This window comes from Lacerta agilis, chromosome 10 (assembly GCF_009819535.1).
Source record: "Lacerta agilis isolate rLacAgi1 chromosome 10, rLacAgi1.pri, whole genome shotgun sequence".
Taxonomy (NCBI): Eukaryota; Metazoa; Chordata; class Lepidosauria; order Squamata; family Lacertidae; genus Lacerta; species Lacerta agilis.
The window spans coordinates 50,415,739-50,437,171 of record NC_046321.1 but is presented as its reverse complement, the minus strand read 5'-3'; the positions used below and the strand labels follow the sequence as shown (position 1 = coordinate 50,437,171).

The 21,433-nt window shown below is 40.7% G+C and overlaps 1 protein-coding gene across 1 annotated transcript; it reads right to left on the bottom strand.

Annotated features, from left to right (window-relative positions):
- Positions 1–357: 357 nt before the first annotated feature.
- On the bottom strand, positions 358–20,029 carry LOC117054558. Its single transcript, XM_033163516.1, has 11 exons — positions 19,706–20,029; positions 18,760–18,849; positions 17,991–18,098; positions 15,419–15,503; positions 10,781–10,842; positions 8,333–8,515; positions 6,856–6,938; positions 4,691–4,767; positions 4,110–4,247; positions 3,132–3,164; positions 358–428 (listed from the first exon to the last, which is right to left on the bottom strand). The coding sequence occupies exons 1-11, from the start codon at positions 20,027–20,029 to the stop codon at positions 358–360; spliced, it is 1,254 nt and encodes a 417-aa protein (XP_033019407.1).
- Between the last annotated feature and the right edge of the window lie 1,404 nt (positions 20,030–21,433).

The following is a 21,433-nucleotide window of genomic DNA, read 5'->3' as shown; positions in this document are numbered from 1 at the left end:
TTGAAAAATCTTATGGGCCCTCTCCAGTTATAATATCAAGCTGTGTTTTATCTTTAGTACTTGAAGATGAATCATGCCTCATCCCCCATAACAGTGTAAATGCACAATGCAAATAGATTTGTGGCCGGTATAGGTTTTGTCATGCCACCTGAAAACAACTGAGGATCCTGAGAGGTACAATACAAACACACTCAATATATGCATATATTAATAAAGCGCTTTACTAAGGAACGGAACACATTTTAAAGAATGCCAGTTTTAAAATATAGCGTATTTTAAGCTCCACTGTCAAAAACATCACTTGATACCTTGCCATGTACCAGGCCACCATGATCCTGTTGAAAGCTGATTTATTCTTCATGCATTCCAGCCTGTAAATGAACTTGATCTTTTTGCCACAGTTTTCTTTAAATTTTCACTACCGGTACCTAAGGAACAGGGAGGGGAGGGGTTACTGTATTTAGCATTCTCTCTTCTGTATTTTTGCATTAGTTTAACCATCACCAATTTTCAAATGGACTCCAGCCTAATTCATATAATATCTCTTATAAACAAAAAGCCATTGTTTAGGGAAAGTAAGACTATAGCAGCGTCCTTAACTAAGAAACTACCATGGTAAATTGTGCAGCGGAAACATGTAAACCACTCTCAGTGATCTGGTTGTTCCCCTATTGTGTGTGTGAGCTAGTCTGATTCACTCCTTGCTTCCTAGAGGAGTACTTCACAGTAGCCATGGTGAATCTACCAAGTTTATCTGTTTCTCATTTTTCAATCGCAAGTTCAGTTCTCCATAACAATTTTGCGTTGTTGTTTTTTTTCAAATCCTCATGAAAATTCATCAGCACTTTAGTGTGAATTTCTCTTTATACAAACGTTTGTATGCAATTTTGCCTAATACACATGCTTTTTCTAAAACACATTTCCTTACTATAATGCATTTTATAGGTTATTTGCACCTATAAGTGTGTTTCAATGCAAACTTGACCCTAGTATAAGCATTTTCATACACAGTATCAAATTTTTATTTCCGTCACAAACCAGCATACGATAAAACATACAGATAAACTGAACGCATAAGATTTAAAACAGGTAAGGGATACACATTATTTGACACTGCAAAGTTCAGAAAGGTGCAAATTTTGTAGGAAATGTTTCGGTTTGCATATTGCTTGGGAAAGTGCAAACTATGTAGGTTCACCTTTAAAGGCAAACTAAACTGAATCCCCCCCCCCATACCTAAATCATGGTAAGTCCAACTTTAAGTTCTCAGTCAATAGGGTTGCAAAATAGAGAGCAAAGGCAATGAAAGGAGCAGTGTCCCTAGAACAGGCATAGGCAAACTCCGGCCCTCCAGATGTTTGGGACTACAATTCCCATCATCCCTAGCTAACAGTACCAGTGGTCTGCCCTAGAACATGGTGGGAGGAAAAAGCTCTGTAGTACTCATTGCACGATTCTTAAGAAGCAAACTTAATGATCTTTGAATGTCACATGAAGGTGGAGGGTGGACCTCCTGACTATCCTATGGAAGGTTAATGGTGAAGGTTACTGGTCCAAGGAAGCTGCTCCATGCAGAGAAAGGTCTCTTATACCATTGCTGGGGACGTGGCAAACCTGGGCATGATAATCTAGGCAATAAACTCCATAGCCCCTCTACTGATCATGCTTCTAGGATTTCATACTTGTGCACTATGAGAAATACTCCCAGGCAGATTAGGATTCTGGGGCTAAGAGTGCATCTAATCTTGACCCAAGGGTGCTCAGCATACATTGGCCTTGTGTCATTCCTTATCGCTAGGTGAAGGTGGAGTTTATCTAGATCTGTAGGATTTATTTTTCTGCGCTACCAATGCAGGGTGCGACTGCAGCCTCTGCATGGTGGTTGACTTGAGAGTTACCTGTCTCTAGGTATTCCTTCCAAGGAATAATCCAGGCCCAGCAAACCATAGAAAACTAAGCTGCCTTATTCATTGAAATGGTCAGGGCCTAGAGAAGCTCAGAAGACAGAAGGTTGACAGCAGAGGGTTTCAAGTTTCCAAGAATTGCTGGCCATATGGCCCTTCATCTCACAGGTAGTAGTACTCTGGCTAATGGCAGGCATGCCGCATTGAGGGTGGGAAGAGATGGTTCAGTTGCTTGCCAAAAGGATTCCTGCCATGTGCTGAGGTTTCACTGCGTCCCCCGCAATGTGCAAAGTGCATCATGCTCTCAGGTTTCCTTTCTGCAGCTTCTGTTGAACATTTTAAGGCCTTCAAATGCAACCTTTTTGAGATGGCTTATAGAAAAACAATAATCATGGTACGAAAAGCTAATCAACAGATTCCTGTGTAGCTGGCAAATGTGAGTCTTTCTTCCCTAAGAACACCAGTTCAGTAGTCAGGCACAGTAAACAAAAAAGGGGGGGCAAATGATAGGATGTATTAGGAGAGCAATAGTTAATATAACAAGAAGTATTTCCCCCCTGAAAAGGCATTGTATAAATCCAGTGTAGTCTTCGGGACTCTGCAGACATCATTATTATTTACAGGTAGGTAGCTGTGTTGGTCTGCCATAGTCGAAACAAAAACAAACAAACAAACAAACAAAATCCTTCCAGTAGCACCTTATCATTTTTATTGTGCATTCATGGTGATTTGTGCTCACACTGCTATCGGGGAAGTAACATGCGATTCTACTTTAAATACTGTTTGCACCTGCAAAGATTGTGGGATTTTACAGAGCTTCATTTCTAATCAGCTTCCTGCCTGAAATCCTGTAATATTTTATACCACCAGTCTGGAGAAGCTGGTTGATTTATTTTGTGGCAGGATGATTATATTACTACAGACTGATCTAAGAAAAAGGTAGAGTATGGCAGCAGAGGGAACCACACAACTCACAAGCCAATATGGCTTTAAATATATGTGGTTCCAGCTGCTTGTAACCCAGATTCCTGCCAGGGGATAAGATGGATTACATTGCCTATATTATAATATACAAAGTAGATCATGTTTTCAAGTTTTCTTTCTGAAGCTTATGTTGAAGCTTCCAGGGCTTGATGAGCACTTTAATATTCTGAAAGTGTTTATATAAAAACAATTCTGGTACGAATTCCAACAATATGAAAAAAATAAAATAAAATAAATGATTACCAGGTGCTGAAGATAAACTGGAGCGATTCTTTCCTGAGAGCACCAATCCAGTATTCAGGCATAATAATAATATAGAAAAGCAAATGTTAGGATGTATTTAAAAAGCAACTGCACACATAACAGCAAATATAATATTATCAATGTGTTTTATAAATCTGCAGTGTGGTATTTGGTTGATTTTGGGACTTCTCTTTTCACAGGTTTTAATATAGCGTATATTGTTTTTAGGACTTTATTCCTATTCTTCAACTTCCTTGAATCATCCTCACATAGCAGAAGGCCTGTCTATAAAGGTGGAAGGGAGGATGAGCATAGAATCATATGAGTTGGAAGGGAGTATGCAGGAGTATGCAGCTACCCTTGCAGGGATCGAATCTGCAGCCTTGGTGTTATGAGCACCAGGCTTCCTCAACCTCAGTCCTCCAGATGTTTTGAGACTACAGTTCCCATCATCCCTGACCACTGGTCCTGCTAGCTAGGGATCATGGGATTTGTAGGCCAAAAACATCTGGAGAGCCGAGGTTGAGGAAGCCTGCTCTAAACCAACTGAGCTATTCTGTTCTGCCACCGTTTATCCTCCACCCAAAACACTGTCTTGCTGCCTGCTGTGATAAAATTATATAATTTACACTGTTTACAAAATCAATAATGTGATTTATGTGGCCATTGCCTTATTCCACCCCATTTATTTTGATGCAAATATTGGGGGGGGGGGGAGAAACCTAATCAATTACGTGGACTCAAAGCAACAACAGTGAATAGCAACTGTATTCACTGGATTGATAAGCAAACACCAGCAATTTCTACTCCTGTTTTCATCAAAATACTCAGACACCCCTAGGTACATGTATATGTTTGTGTGTGCAAGATTTGGTCTGTGCAAATGCAAGCACCTTAACAATCATAACTACACTGACAAGCTTGAAGCAAGAAAGTGTCCTATTATTTCTTATGTTTAAGTATCTATTTAATTATTACCATTAATTCCAGTGACTGATGCCACGCTTTGCCGTGAGTACATCTTTCGCCTTAATAAGGAAATGTTGTCGGAGTACACTGTCAGAGAGCCACATTTAAATGGTCTCCTCAGGTTTTGTTCTTTGTTTTTGCTAATGGCTAATTCAAAAACATGAGAAATTATGTTATGCAATATATTTATTTTTATAAGAAAATGTTTTTTCCCCTGAATTAGAGGATTAAAACAAACTCTAAAACAAAAACAGCCATGAAATATTTAGCTAAGGCAGAACAGAAACCAGAATGTAAGTAAACAAGTGTATGTACAGCTTTCACTGCTAGAGCAGCAGTCGCTTTAAGAATGCTGCTGACTTGAGGAGGCATATTTTTCTACATAATAAAACCCAATTTAAGGCATACACAGCACAGCCTTAGTAAAGTAGCAAGGACACTGCTGCCAGGAGAGCATAGCTGAGGCTCACCCCACTGAGGGAGGTGCTCCTGTAGGTTTCTATAACCAAAGGTCATTTTCTAGGAATCCAACTAACTGAAAGGCAAAGCAAAGAGAGCATTTGTAACATAATCATTTCAAGTACACTTACAGTTGGAGAGGAATCTAGCTCCATCAAACAGGTCTATTTCAGTTACGGTGTGAAAAACATTTAGAGACCAGAGGTATCTATAAAAAAAGAAATCACCAGAAGATAAGGAACTTGGTTTTATTAACATTTATGCATTGTAATATATTTATGCACTGTTACCTTCATTTCATGGTTTATTCAACATCACAAAACGTAAGAACAAAGGAAACTGCTTTATACTGAGTTACAGGTGGGTAGCCATGCTGGACTGCCATAGTCGAAACAAAATAGAAAATTCTTACCAATAGCACCTTAGAGACCAACTGAGTTTGTTCTTGGTATGAGCTTTCGTGTGCATGCACACGAAAGCTCATACCAAGAACAAACTCAGTTGGTCTCTAAGGTGCTACTGGTAAGAATTTTCTATTTTGTTTTGCTTTATACTGAGACAGGCCATTGGCTGGCTGGGATTAATACAATCTACAATGAGCTGAATGAAGCTCTCTGGGCCTGGGTTTCAAGCATGAGTTTACTTCCCATTGAACTCCTTCAGACTTACTTCTGAGTAGACATGTCTAAGATCACTCTGCTAATGTATAATTTTAGAGGTCTTTCTTCCCAGATGTAGGTTTTTGTTTTTTTAAAAAAGTCAAGGTATGTCTAGGGTGGATTGATTTACAGTAAATCATCAAGAAAGGCATCTGAAATCATTAATCATTTTTTTTAAATAACCAATTAATCAATTTTTAAAAATATCTAGTTACTTATTTAAATATTTCCTAAAATGAAGTGCACACTAATTGCTTAAGGTAACCACATTGTTTGATAACTGGAGTACTAACTGAGCAAATTGCAGCAATCAGTTAATTTCCAGGCATCAAATAGGATTAAAAGGTCAATAAGATACAGTAGACCGGAGGATAACAGCTGTGGTGATGTGCCCCACAATTCATTCTTGAAAACAGCATTTCAAAAGAGGGCTATTCATTCATTTTTATGAAGGTTATATATAAAAGGTCAGATTTAATTTTCAAACATGCTTTTTTTAAAAAAAGGAAAAATATTTTAGCTGGATTTTAAAAAATCCAAATTACATGTTAATAAATGATGATGATGATGTGTCTGTGTATTATTTACTCCCTAAGGACACGGGTGGCACTTAGGGAATAAACCACAGAGCCTAGGGCTTGCCGATCAGAAGGTTGGCGGTTCGAATCCCTGTGACGGGATGAGCTCCCGTTGCTTAGTCCCTGCACCTGCCAACCTAGCAGTTTGAAAGCACGTCGAAGTGCAAGTAGATAAATAGGTACTGTTCCGGCGGGAAGGTAAACGGAGTTGCTGTGCACTGCTCTGGTTCACCAGGAGTGGCTTAGTCATGCTGACCACATGACCCAGAAAAACTGTCTGCGGACAAACGTCGGCTCCCTCGGCCAGTAAAGCGAGATGAGCGCCGCAACCCCAGAGTCGTTTGCGACTGGACTTAACTGTCAGGGCAGGGTCCCTTTACCTTTACCTTTAATCAATTGTATATGTTATTTAAGAGTAGCCCACATTCATTCTGTGCATTTCTGGTAGTGAAGGAATGATTCTGCAGTTGATTCATTCTGACCCCATATCATGCGGATGCACACACTTAATGCACTTCACATGAGTGTGTTGCGAAATCCTGGAATTGTTCTTTGAAAATCAAACTACACATTACACAGAAATAAACATGATGTAAATAAATACACAAACACACACCAATCATCCTTTGTGTGTAGCAAGAAAAGCCACTTCAGGAGAGGGCAATTGGGAACCCATTGTTATTTCCTCACTCCAAATTATCTCCCAAGTTAATTGAAAATCCCATGTCAGTGGGGATGAATGCTGCCATGAAAGGGGTTTGGAATGGAGAGTGGTTAAATATATCCCAGCAACACTTCAAGTCACCCATTCCTCAAATGGCTTTTCCTGGTTGTGGTTGTTGTTGTTTTTAATTGCCCTGAAGGAGAAATCCAGCTTCTCAGTGAAGTACAGTGCTGCTGCAACTACAGTGGAAGATACAAACTGAAATGGAATAAGTGCAAAGAGATTACTTCGCTACTTCAAGCCCTTTTCAAAAGCACAGCGTCCCCTCCAATAGTTTGCATTTGCTATCATGCAATTTTATACTGCATGCGGCAGCTGCTTGCATTCCTACTCACTTATCATAGAATGAAGGAATTTTTGGACTATAAAAATCTTCCACATCAAAGAAATTCCTACTTTCCCAGGAAATATTAGATGCCTATTGGGAAACAAAAACAAATTAAATAATCTTCAGAGACAGGTACCGGTGTGTTCAGAAAAACCAGTACTACTAGACGTTGAAATATAAGGGTTGATTAAGAGCACGTGTAGGATTTCTAAAAGGGTGCAATGCTGTAAATTGATTTATTTATTTGGAATCTGGATAACTCAGAATTTGATACTGGAGTAAAGGGTATTGGTTTTTGTACTCATTGTCAGGGATGAAAATTAGTGGAAAGACTATTTTAGGCTGTGCCTATAGCAGATCATTTGGTCCTTTCTTAGTATTGCAATGCCAGCGCTACTAGCCATTCTACATTGTGTGCAAACACAATGGAGGCTTTCCTTCAAGGATGTAATATATGGACATATATAGTGATTTAAAAGTGGGGATGTATCTATTGTAGCACTAGATACAGAGGATAATGCTTTTGTAAAGAATATAAAAATCCTGTTCAAACCATGTCGTCGTGGGGGGAAAGTCCGCATTCGACTTTCCTATGTCAGAGAATAACATTGGACTAATTAAAAAACATGCAAGTGGCTGTGTGATGTCACACTTCCTTAAGAATTTCAGAGTTAATCAGAACAGAAACACTAGACATGTAATCATATCTGTAGATGTCAAGAGATGGTTTCTTTAATGACCGTGTGAAGCACTGAAACCCTGAAAAGAAACATGAGTGGGTTCCAGTAATATTGCACGGATTTCACAGCCACTGTCTTATTAATATTACACACAGAGAGAAAATATTTTCAATATCTGACAAGGAACCAGAACCAGGCTATATAACATTTTATCCACAGTAAATACAATTATCACATGACAACCTGAATGGATTAAATTGCTACTGCTGGCTATAGCCTTACTAGTCACATAGGTGATGAGCCTGCTATATCACGGTAATCATACATAATCACAAACAGTGCTTTGTTTCTTCACCCTCAGTGAGGAGCTGTGTGGTGAAGAACATGAAATTGATAGGGGTGGAAACAAGAGGTGTGCACTGAGCACGAGATTTGGTTTCCGATTCCCACTCAACATTCTGAAAAAAACAGCCTGAGACAGTAGAAACCAATTTTTGAGTCTCCAATTTGGCTCAGGGTCACAGAACAAATCCCAATTCAGAAAAACAAAGCTTTGTGGCCCTCCAATTCACTATTATAATTATTATTTTAATATGACTATAACTTCCCCAGCTTATTGACAGTAATGAGTGAGAGCTATAGCTGAATAGCCCCTAGCAAGTAGCTAAAGTCTGTCAAATTACATACTAATAGGTCCAGTGGGCTAGACCTTTTTTCAGAATTGGATAAAATCTGGTACCCCCTTCGGAGGCAATTATGAGGCAAACCAATGAAAACCATAAGTTCCAGGACAATGCCATTTACCTTTTCATGATCTTTATTTTTCTTCGGAGGAGGCAGTTTCCCAAGGGAGTTTAAAATAGCTCCCCTTAAGATCATAGTGCAAATATGAGATGAATTCAGCTTGAAACTAAAGTTCAAATCAGTAAGGGCCCTCATTTTTTCTTTTGCTGAGCTCCATGCAAGAGCTCTGATACAGTACACATCCTAGGAAACAAAAAGTGTAGCAGTCAGCATAAACTGAAAAAGGTGTTTTGTCTAAATCACAGCTTAAATCCACAGGTAGCTTAAACTAGCAGGTTCAAATCCCCACTCAGGGATGAAGCTCACTTTAGGAAAGTCAACACAGGAAGCCGTCTTATAATCAGTCAGACCATTGGTCTGTCTAGCTCAGTATTGAGTGGCAGCAGCTCTCTAGGTTTTCAGGGGGAATGCCCAGCTGTACCTGGGATTTATCATGGGATCTTCAGCATATTACTACTGCTCCTCGCCAGAAGTCACTACTTTTCAGCTCCTAACTTACTTCACAGGCCTCCCACAAAGATGAAATGGGTGAGAGAACTGTGTGCATCACAGACAGGCTACAAGCGTAGCATTACTCCAAACTGTGTGTATCTGAAGAAGTGTGCATGCACACGAAAGCTCATACCAATAACAAACTTAGTTGGTCTCTAAGATGCTACTGGAAGGATTTTTTTTTATTTTGTTTCCAAACTGTACAGTTCAAAAACAATTATATATATGATGTTCTAAAACACAAATCGCACGATGATTAAGCTAAGAAATAAACAGAGAAAACAGCTGAACCAGTCTACTTTAAAGGAATACTTCAATGAAAGTCACAAGAGAACAGCAGCCTTCCACTAGCACCAGTCACAGTAGGAAGACATACCTAGAGATGTTCTCCAGGCATCCCACGGCCACATCACACTCCTCTACATTCCTCACCTCCAAATAGAGCAGGAAACAGAGAAGAGCCTCTGCCACTGATTTAGGGTGATGAGCAGGTCCAATATTTTTGATAGCTAACACCCAGCCAACTTAAGAGCTTTAGAGGTTAAAACTAGCACCTTGGAATGCACCCAGAAACTAACAGAGAGCCAGTGTGGATGCAAATTGTGGCGAGATCATGACTGAAGCCACACTATTGCATTTTAAACCTTTCTCAAGCAGTGGTCTGTGAGCTCCAGATGATCCATGTTAAGGCTGCAGAACTACCAAGAATATCAAGACTTGGTCCTGGCATTGGATTGACTTCTTGCAATGATAGAGAATGCTTTGACAAGGGGGAAATCATCACATAGGGCAAAGAGGCCCCAGTCTATTGATTTCTGTAATATGGTGCTGGTGCAGACTGCTACTTTTTCCTTTAAAAAAATCACCAGTTGAAAAGGCGCTTCTCAGCAGCTTGGCCTCAGGTCTATGGCGATGCCAGCATGGGGGGATTATTCATCCATTGCACTAAAAAGGCAAGACTACGGTTATTAAAATATGAATTATGTATGTGCTTTGATTAGTAGAACACACACACACACACACACACACACAACATTAAGCAGTTCACCAAGAGCCTCAGCAATTTCCAAGTGGTCTGTAGCGGAGTGAGGAGTTTGGGGACCACAGGTTTAGGAAGTATTATTAATCCAGTGTAAGCACAGTACATGGTTTTACATTGTTATGCATCTTGCTGTTAAGAGTTCTGAGAACAGGGCAATCCATGTGAATTAAGGCAACTCCCCACCAAAATCTTGAAAGTAATAAAGGAGTTTTAACAGTTGAGAATTATGTATGTGTGAAAAGAAACAAAAGAAGTTTCAGATTTGACTAAAGACTAAGACAGACAGAGAAAGAGGAGTTTTTAATTCCTTTATAAGCTAACAGCATCAGGAGATTCAGAGCTGCTTCTCTCTGGAGATCAGATGAAGGGTGGTAGATTTGGTTGGCTGATATGAATGTTAAAGATGTACCTCCTCCTATACCCAACCTGTATATCTGTAAATAAACTAAAACATTACAAAACACTGTAAGCATCCAGTGTCCTTCTTCCAAAGGAAACCAAATCCAGCTACGTGCTGAGCGCTGAAATTTTTCATCACTCAAGAGAAACAGGGAGAGTGCACCAATATGTTTGTGGCTCAAGTAACAGCAAGTTCTACTAGATTCATAGACATAGTATAGCAAATGTTTACCGCATCAGCTTGTGTTTATATACTCAGTTTTATGGTGCGGCAGTCTAATTTTAATCAAATCGTGAAATGGCTTTGTGCAACTGAGGCCATGTACATGGATGCTTGCTTCAACTCTTCATGAGTCTGCAAAGAAATTCGTGTATTTATTTGGGCTTACCACTTAGTGCCAAATCTAGAAAACATGGCACAATTTCCCCGACCAAAAATATTAAAATTCTACAAGAGTATAAAGTGTACATACAGTGAATCCTATAGTTACATGAACCACAGCATTACTACTCACAGGATTCATGGGGTCTAAATCCACAGCTCTTGTAGCATCACATATTGCTTTTTTGATTTTGCCTAGAAACAGAGCAGAGAGAGTTTCTTCTATGATTAGCAACCACCACAAAATATTACATCAACTTGCTGTTTTTCATTAGTGCACATACAGGCCTGGTTTGCACATCACATTAAATTATAATTAAAAACAAACTATAGTTTAGTATGAATGCACTATGTATTTGGGCATGCTGGTGAAAAGTTATTGCTTCCCTCCTCCTCTGCTCCTGCTAAGCTGCCACATCTGAACCTGGTTCAAGGTTTGTTTCTCTCCAAACAAACCATAAGCAGTAAGCCAAGAACCAACCTTAGTTACCACTAGTAGTTTGTTTGGAAAGAAACAAACTATGAACCCACGGCGAGGAGCAGAGTGAGAACTTCTCGGCAGCATGCACAAGAATCCTGTACATTTGCATTAAATTATGGTTTGTATTTAACTACTGTTTAATGTGGCGTGTGAAACGGGTCACAGCCTTACTAATATAACACAGCATGAAGGCCAACTGATAACTTTAGCAAGCAACCAATCTCTATCACTGCAAACTACATTTTGTTACTAAACCCAAAGACAAGGCTACCTGTAGGGCCAGAAAATGTTGGGTTGCTATCCAGCTGGTTGGCATGTACTGTAATACTAAAATCAATTCGTTTAGTGCTATGTAAACAAGGTGGAACAAGCCCAAGCAAAACCTTTGTCTCACCTACTCCCCTTCTGCTATCTTCCTCCTGCACAGAGAATGACTTCATTATTATTTAGAATTATTATTATTATTATTATTATTATTATTATTATTATTATTATTATATTTGTATACCACTTTTCTGAGCCATAATTCAGCATCTTTTGCAAAGCACAAAAAAGGCTTCCCACTTACTTGTAAATGTACCTGCGTAAATCTATCAAAATGTTGATAATGCAGTTACTTGATCCATTTAAGAATGCACATGTGTAAACCTGCCTCTGTTGTCTGTCTCCATGTAAATCATTTCAATGCAGAATTCTATCAACGCTGCTAGATGTTTTGGTTCTTTCAGCTCATTGTGTTGTTTGAAGCAAGCAAAAAAAGCAGGAAACCTGCCATCTTGCATTGTAGCTGCTCAGGTAAACTATCAATTACATGCCTAAATGGGTACATAATTGGATTTCCGTGCACAGTTATCTATTCAACAGGTTGTGCTGAAGGAAAGATTTTCGACTTATTTTCCTAAATAAATACAAACATGTCTTTGTAGGCCTGCGGGCATTAGTTTTTACTTAAACAGGCAAGAATGTTTTTCTGTATGACTAGGTTGAACTGGGCACAATTTAACTTACCGTAAGCTTGGCATATAACAAAGACAGCCATTTCCCCATTATTTGGCTCTACACATCAAGTAGTACTGGTTGTGTTTTGGTTTGTAAGATTAGGTTTAACAAGACAGGTTAGCTTAGCCCTAAAGGCTACATTTTAAAGACTGACGAAGGTATATTTTAAATCTAAAGAAAAACAATCTCTTCTCTTATTTGGAGATTAGGGTCAACTTTCCATATGATCATTGTCAAGGTACAGCAAAACTACCAAAAACCACTCTGGTAACTAAAATAATAGGAAGGAAAATATGTGTCTAGTTGCAAACCATAAGGTCCACTCTAAAAGCATCTAAGAATACAAATCACACTCATATTATGATTCTATTAATATAGGAACATAGGAAGTTGCCTTATGCTCTTTATCCATCTAGCTCAGCACTGGCTGCTCAGATAGGCAGCATTCTTCAAGCAGAGATATTTCACAGCACCTGCTACTTATCTTTCTTTAACAATACAAAACAAAACCCTGGGGAATGGGGGTGACTGGGATCTCCTGCAGACAGACAATGCGCTCTGCTACTGAATTGTTGGAGCTCTCTTATAGCTCCATGCAGACCATGTTTTGGCAAACTAAGGCCTGGGGGCCGGATCCGGCCCAATTGCCTTCTGGATCCGGCCTGCAGACGGTCAGTAATTGCCGCGTGGACGATCCGATTCTGATTGTTTGGGCTGCGCCATTTCCCCTCCCACACGCACACACCGCAGTGGCGCCTCCTCCCTCCCTCCTCCTGGCTTCTCCCTGCCATGCCTAGAGGAGGAAGGGGTCTGGGCTTTGTTGGTGCCAGCTCCTCTCTGGAGCCCTTTCACACGCCGCTCATTGTCCCTCGTTCATTTCCCCCCCTTCAAAATATAGTCCAGCCTCCCACAAGGTCTGAGGGACAGTGGACCGGCCCCCTGCTGAAAAAATCTGCCGACCCCTGATGCAGACATTCCAACTGCGTGAGAATCAATACGTGGATGGAAAATTGAGATTATGTCTACTGGTCCCACACACACATCTTCATCTGAAAGTGCACAAAGCCTAAATGTGTAGAAATGGGACATGAGTAGGATGCATGCCATGGGGGTAGCCAGGATTTTTCTTATGGGAGTGGGGGCATAACTTTTGTTAGGAGGGGCAGAACCAACGTGATTGGTCACTTAGTTAAGTATTTCTATTGTTTTACTTGCTTTGACCCCCCCTGCTATGCAAATAGTAGTAGTAGTAGTAGTAGTAGTAGTAGTAATAATAATAATAATAATAATAATAATAATTTATTTATACCCTGCCCATCTGGCTGGGTTTCCCAAGCCACTCTGTGCGGCTTCCAGCAGAATATCAAAATAAAATGATTCAGTATTAAAACAGGGCTGCCTTCAGATGTCTTCTAAAAGTCCAAAAGTTGTTTATTTCTTTGACATCTGATGGGAGGGCGCCACTACCGAGAAGGCCCTCTGATGTATGCACAATCGGTAACTTTCAAAAATGCAAATGTGACATATCTTGGAAGTGGTTCATTACTGTCAGCCTCCCCCCCCCCCCAATTTTAAGGGTTCCCCAGAAATGAATTGTCATCAGTGGCTAAACATAGCCTGATAAACCTCTAAGCTGCCTGACTAGAGGATTTCAAAGCCCTGCTAACAGTGCTCTTCTCCTTAAGCCCAGCTCTAGAAATACTAAACAGTAAGGAACTTGGAATTTAATTTCCCAAAGTCCAGAGGGCACCAAATTCTACAGACCCTTCTCAACTATGCTTAGAACACTAAAGGATAGCCTAACAACTATGCAGTCTAGTACACGAGGAAGACTGAAGTGAGAATTTCCATGGAGCTGCCTTTTAAAAGCAATGAAGCCAATGCCAAACTATAAAGAACCTTATTTTTATTTAGTAGCTGTCTTAATACAAAGGAATTTCAGAAATAGACTGGAAAGAGAAGTGGCTGAATTGCAACTCATTACCAAACTCAAAACCATGGAGAGACCTGGTCTGAACAAATACATTGGATTCTTATCTCATTATACATGACTCAGTTGGTCTCTAAGGTGCTACTGGAAAGAATTTTCTATTTTGTTTATACATGACAAAGCTATCTTTAGCCATCTCACCCCTTGCTTTTTCCTTTAGGACTAATTGCAGTCGTTAACAGTCATCAACAGGTTTTCCACACCCATCAGCCCATCACCCATACCCACCACCCTTCTGAGTAATACCCCTCCTCACTCTCTCACTATATATAAGGGTCTGGTGACTTCTATTTCAGTGTATCTGAAGAAGTGTGCATGCACACAAAAGTTCATACCAAGAGCAAACTTAGTTGGTCTCTAAGGTGCTACTGGAAGGATTTTTTATTTTTTATTTAGTTTTGACTTATTTTTAGGGAAATGGAATGAAACAAAGTCACATACAGAGAGACTTCCAATTAAATAAAATGTCAATCTAACTTATCTGGTTACATTCTACCTACCTGCATAGAATCTAGTTTTTCAGAGCATGTGCAGAGCTCCCTGCGGAAAAGAAAATCTGAGAGAATCCTTGGACTTTTGAGTTAAATGGTTTTGAAGAGACACAAGGGTGAAAGTGAAGCCTTGTTTTTAAGGGAATCTGAGATCTGTAAAATATGGGATCTTAACAGAGCTGGATTGGTTTCGGACTAATTGCAAAACAGGCTTGATCTCTGAAGTAAGTGGTTGAAATATCCAGGGAGAGGTTTTTTTAGAGAGAGAGGGATCCCACCTCCTTAATGATTCTGAACTTACATTACAAAAATATCAGCCAGTTGAGGAAAGTTGGCTACTGAAAAAAGAGGATTGATTTGAATTGATTGATTTCTGATAGATTGATTGATTTCAGAAACAAAACCTTACCCAAGGTATCTGCCCAGGATTCGGTGTACGGATGTCAAATCCCAGACACACTAGGAACACTGATGATTCACATCAGAATACGGGATGCATCACAGCAAGATACAGAACATGTATGCAACTCTGTGAAGACCTTCAGATGAATGTATACAGCCTAGGGGAGGTAGGGTGACAATTGGTGTGATCCCAATCCGCACACTACCTGTTGATTTTCATTGAATTTAGAAGAACATCTACCTTTGGCACGTAAGACAGACTCATAACACTGTAGAATCCAAACTCAGGTCTTAATCACGCTGTTCCATAGTGATGCCAAGGCGGGTAGAATATATTTCAATTTGACTTATTACTTTTCCTACACATGCATGCTTATTGAGCTTGGCTACAGAAGCAATGTGTCTTACCGCATTTTACATAGGCGTAAGTTCTCCTCGCAAACGCAGGTGTCTGGTAGTAAGAGCCAGAAACACAGCCGACATGACAGACACTCTGGAGAAAAGAGGATACTCTTGTGAGCTGCAATATTATTATATTTAATACAGCCCTGCAATGTGATCTACACAGCTATGCCACATAAACACTGCCATTGTGAATCTAATGGAATTCTTGAGCCATTCACATTAGCTCCATTGCTCTTTTATTTATTTCAAATTACTGGTCTTATTTACCTCAGCAGGGTTCTATGAGATTACTCCCCAGACTGTTAGGACTCCTATGGGGATGATTTATGTCATCATTCCAGTGCAGTGTTTCCCATAATTGTACTGAGTTTAAAAAACATTAGAACCCAAGGGGCTAGACAAGGAACTATAACATTAGCAGCATGCTCATATAAATCAGTTTATTCCCTTGCAGAGAAAAAGGAACGAAGACAGAATTTAATGAGATTGTATGGGAAATGCAAAGGTACCAACAACACTTATAATAACTAATGTTTAATCTGAAGTATAAATAGATCACAGAAATGTACAGAAGATCTCTGAGCAAGTCTGAAGAACTGAGGCAAGTAGTGGTGAAAAAATGAAGTTTTAGGTATCACTGACAAATTCAATATAAACAAATGATCACGTCCAGCTGTTATCCACCCAAGAGTTCTTAAAGAACTCACATGTGAAATTGCTGATCTTCTAACAAAATCTGTAATTCATTCTGATTATATCCCTTTGTACCCGAGAACTGGAAAGTGGCCAATGTAGTACCATTTTTTTAAAAAAGGATCCTGTGGGAGAACAGCTACCATTCATGGTGAAGCTTCCCCCATAACTACATCTCTAGAAAAGGATTAACTTGTTGAGTTTCCACCATACAGCTGTAAATGGCACAATAAAAAAAAAATCCCACAATGCCATCCCTAAACCAAATCCTAGGCTGCCATCATGCATCTGATTATTTGGGAACAAGCCCCATTAAACACAAAGAGACTTACTTCTAAGTGGGCATGTATACCATTGTACTGTGAGTTAATTATGAAATGAATTCTTAATGAAAGCCTGGTCTTTTCTTTGGCACAGCAGGAAACATGCCTAAGCTCTTTGCAAAGTTCACACATTTGCCTTTTTGAGGGAAGAGGATTTCTAAACACCGACCCACATTTATTGTGTAATATCTGCAGAAGATAACTTCTAGGGACTACCTGATCTCAGATTAAGATAAATTCTGGTTGCTAGAGGGACAGGGAAGGCAAAATATCATGGCCTGGAAAATAAGACAAAGAAGCAGGAAAAGGGCACTAAAGGGGAGGAGAAAACAACAAGGATTTCTATTGCCTGTTGCTCACATATCAATCACAGCTCTCACTTCACTCATTGGCTAGAAACACTGACAGGTGGGAGTGGCCAGAATGGCTCATTTCACAGAAATTGCTTAGAAAGGTATCTGCACATTTTGCTGCACAACTTTCTTTCTAGGACAGCTAGAAACTTACTTAAAAAATCCAAAAAACTATGGGGCCCCAATGCCTACATAATGTCTAATCAACATACTAAATAACATTATCAATACTACTTAAGTGACTTTACAGCAGTGGTTCTCAAACTTTTTTTTCTCTGCACCATGCTTTCAAAATAAAAAATTGCTCACACAATGGTCTTACATTGTGTTTTGTTGCATTACAATTTGTATTCTATGGAATTCAAATTGCAATATGATAAAATATATAATAAACGAAGCAATAAAGATACAATTACAATTCATATCATTTCTAGCATAGCTCATTACAATTGCTACAACAAGCAGATAAAATTAAGCAATTTCCCAAGACTCTGAGCAATTTTTGACTTGTCAGTGGGGGAAAAGTTTGGGAATAACTACGGCATAAAATATCCTAACATTTTGAGAAATTAGTTCTTGCTAAGAGTTGCCAATGCCAAAATACTTATTTAGGTGTTAGTTCTCATGTGATGTACAGTAATTGTTAAATGCTACCACAACGCGGGTGGCGCTGTGGTCTAAACCACAGAGCCTAGGGCTTGCTGATCAGAAGGTCAGCAGTTCGAATCCCCACAATGGGGTGAGCTCCCATTGCTCGGTCCCTGCTCCTGCCAACCTAGCAGTTCAAAAGCACATCAAAGTGCAAGTAGATAAATAGGTACTGCTCCGGTGGGAAGGTAAACGGCGTTTTCATGCACTGCTCTGGTTCGCCAGGAGCGGCTTAGTCATGCTGGCCACATGCCGGCTCCCTCAGCCAATAAAGCAAGATGAGCGTCACAACCCCAGAGTCATCCTGACTGGACCTAATGGTCAGGGGTCCCTTTACCTTTACCTTTACCACAACAGTACCGTGTTACCCTAATTCCTCCTAATCATGGGGTGAATAGTATGCTATTTAAAAAACAACGCATCTAAAAATGCATTCTTTTGATTCATTAAACTTCTCAAAAGGTAACAATTAAATGAAAATAATATGTTTCTCTCCCTACGATACAAAAACTCCGTACAAATTGTACACATAATACAAATGTTATGGAAGTTCCATACCTTGGGGACATTTGCAGCTTCTATTGCATTAGTAAAGGCTTCCAAAGCATCATGGTGCAAATCTAATTTTTGGAGAGCAACACCTAGATGATAATAGGTTTCAAAAACCTAAAATAAAAGAACCAGGATAGCACATTATTTATAATATTTTAGTACTGTACTGGTATGATTAAAACAGCACCAGAAGTTCAAAATAACGAGTTCGGTAATACCCACTATAAGAAGATTTTGTGCTATGAAATAAGAATGCAACCAGGACTATCGGGACTACTAATCAAGAATGACTATCCCCCCAATGTTGAAAAGAAAATATAAATAGATTAAAGGCACACCCACCCATTTACACGGGGGTTACATTTCAAGGTGGTGAACGTTTCATGTTGGTGAAATCACATATAATTGAAGCCCATTGACAAAGCCTGCAAACACCGTTCTGCTCCACCACCACCACCACCACCACTACCCCGTTCCATACTTTTAGTGATGTTTCAGTGACATCCTTATGACGTTTCTGGGTCACTTCCAGGTTCATCGCACTGCACATACATATACATACACATATTGGAACGCATGTAAGCTGGGGGCTGCCTGGACACCGTAAAAACAAAACAACCACCAGAACAGCCATCGGAAGTTTTGGCACCATACTAATTATAAAAATATCAGTCAATCAAAAACCAACCCATGCTTTACAGCCAAACCCACAAGTGTGTGCTTAATAGTGTGTGCTTTGCTCCTATTTTTGTTTTAAATGATAAACTGAAATTACCAGCCGTATACAGCTATGACCAGGAACATATTCTGCAGGAAACTTCATTTTGCTCAAGGAAGATAGCAGCTTTCTATAGTATTCAATTGCCTGAAAACAAAATAAAAATAGCATAAGGACCTCAAGCTGGGGTGAAAATGTCCAAGCTTCTGCATGTAACACAATTGCTGTTTCAAAAACAAAAAGCAGGTCAGTGCAGTTGCTCCTTTTTGTTGTTGCAAGATTCATATGAATGAAATATAATTGTGTGTATATTTGTGTATATGTATGCATATGTATACACACAACAGTGTGTATTTGTATCCAATATGACTCATGTATAAAGCACTCATTTAAAAAAAGGACAGTGGATGCTTGGGTTGCGAACGTGATCCGTGCTGGAGCACGTTCGCAACCTGCAGCGTCCGCAACCCGCAGCACCGCGTCTGCACACGCGCGGATCGGAATTTGGCGCTTTTGCGCATGTGCAAAACGCGATTTAGTGTTTCTGCACATGTGTGAGCACCGAAACCCAGAAGTAACCCATTCCAGTATTTCCGGGTTATCTATTTTGTGGTTTTATATTTTGATTTTATTCTGCGAGCCGCCCTGAGACCACCGGGTATAGGGCAGTATATAAATTCAATAAATAATAATAATAAATGATAAAGATTAGGACGTCCCTATTTAAAATGGAGAAATGACGTATGGAACCCCACGTCACACACAAACTAAAGTGCAGCACATCCAACATGGAAACTGGGGTGAAACGTCTTCACACGGGTCGAGCCAGATGATTATATCCGGAACATAAATCCCCCCGAAGGTTTCTACAGCCAGATTCGAGCTGTGGAGCCCGAAGGATTCACCACGCGCAGCTTTGAGAAGCGCGCCATTACGCGCGCTCTCGCGCAACCCGGGCAGTCGCCCTAGCGAGCCGGGAGGAGGAGGCAGAGGTGCCCGTTACCTCCCGCCAGCGCTTGGCCCGCTCGCAGCCTATGGCCGAGTGCAGATACGTGCGCGCCTCCGTCTGAACGCGCCCCACTTTGCAGACGAGCTTGGAGACGGCGGCTTCGAGGTCGGCCTCGGCCGAGTCCTCCGCCCCGGCGCTCTTGGCGAAGGCGGGCTTGGTGCCGGCCGAGGTAGGAGCCGGACTCCCGCCTTGCCGCCGGCCCGACCGAGAGAGGCGTCCTTGCTCCATTGCGGTGGCCGAGGCGCGCGAAACAGGCGAGCCCAGCGCGGCGCGGTCGCCATGGCAGCCTCCCGCCACGCGCTTCGGAGCCGCAGCCATGGAAACGGGCGGGAAAGTGGCCGGAGTAACGCACGGCACCCCAGCCCCCCACTTTCTCTCTGGGGTTCCTGTTTGATTGGGGGGGGGGGGTCTCCGTTTTGCACCGTCAGGAATTGAAAGAACCCTATAAAAATCCTCATGGCGTCTGCATTCAGTAGGGAGAGTTGGGCCGCTTGGCAGACAATGCATTATTTTTTTTAAATTACAACAATGGGAATAGTTTCGCCTTTGCTGCAACGCAGATGGACGTGTTTTGTACGTCGGGGAATCTCTCTCGCAAGTCTGCCTGCTTCCGACGTCACTGTTGCCGTCGGGGCAGGCGACTTGGGCACAGCTACGCCTCTATGGGAGGGGGAAACGCGCAGACGTAACGCATTAATATTCTTTTCATTTTTGCCACCCGTCTGACTACGTGTCTTCCAACTTTTGCGTGCCTTACTTCTGAGTAAATGCGCCCAAGGCCACGCTGCTCCTCGGGTGGATGATCATTCCACGTATGGCTAAGTTGTCTCTCGAGGACCGCGACCGCAGAGTTACCAATGAAGAAGCCGGGGAAATTCATTTAATTCAAATTATCCTTTTCTGAAACAATGAGAAACCTTTTAAGTGACGTTTTTGCCTTTGCGTCGCAAGGCAGGATTAGGAATAATTCACTCTGACGTTCTGTCCTGCAATAAGGTAACTGATTTTAATCAATACATACTAAATTGTTATTCCAGCAGCTATCTTTATTCAGACTGCCCTTCGTAATAAAAGTGATTTTCCCCCACGGCCCCACCCCATTTCTCTGCTGATGGCAGATTTCCACCACCTAGTGGATGAACTGTATGCTCTCCACTGGAATTCCGTGCAAACACTGGGTTTTCTGCAGACCTGTTTGTTCAGCATTCATTCTGATTTATGCAGCGGTTGACTGTTTACATACCACTCTGCAGCCATTGCGCTTTCACCACTGGGTTTTGAAGCTGTGCATGCACAATATTAGCCACAAGCCACAGCTACTTTCTGGAGAAATACTGCTGTTAGATAAATTTCCCCTATAATCAGCCTCTAAATAAATAACAAGTCACATTCACAGTCAAGTTGAGGTGCATACATTTGAAACAGGTGTTGTGCATTATATGCACAAGACAGCTTATCCCACCCCTTCTCTGATGTGTACAAAACATGCAGGTGTGACTTGAAACACATAAAAAGAAAGTGATCTGCATTTTTAGGTGCTAATGTGTACTGATGTGGTCTGAAAGTTAGTTCTCAATTGTTTACCAGGTGGTATGACAATGAGCATTCATCCTGATTTACTTACGAGGAGTTTACACATCTCAATTCTCGTCTGTTCATCCCACATGTTTCAATGGATTTCCCCATCACTTTGCAAACTGCAGAGTCCAGTTTGTGTTTCTT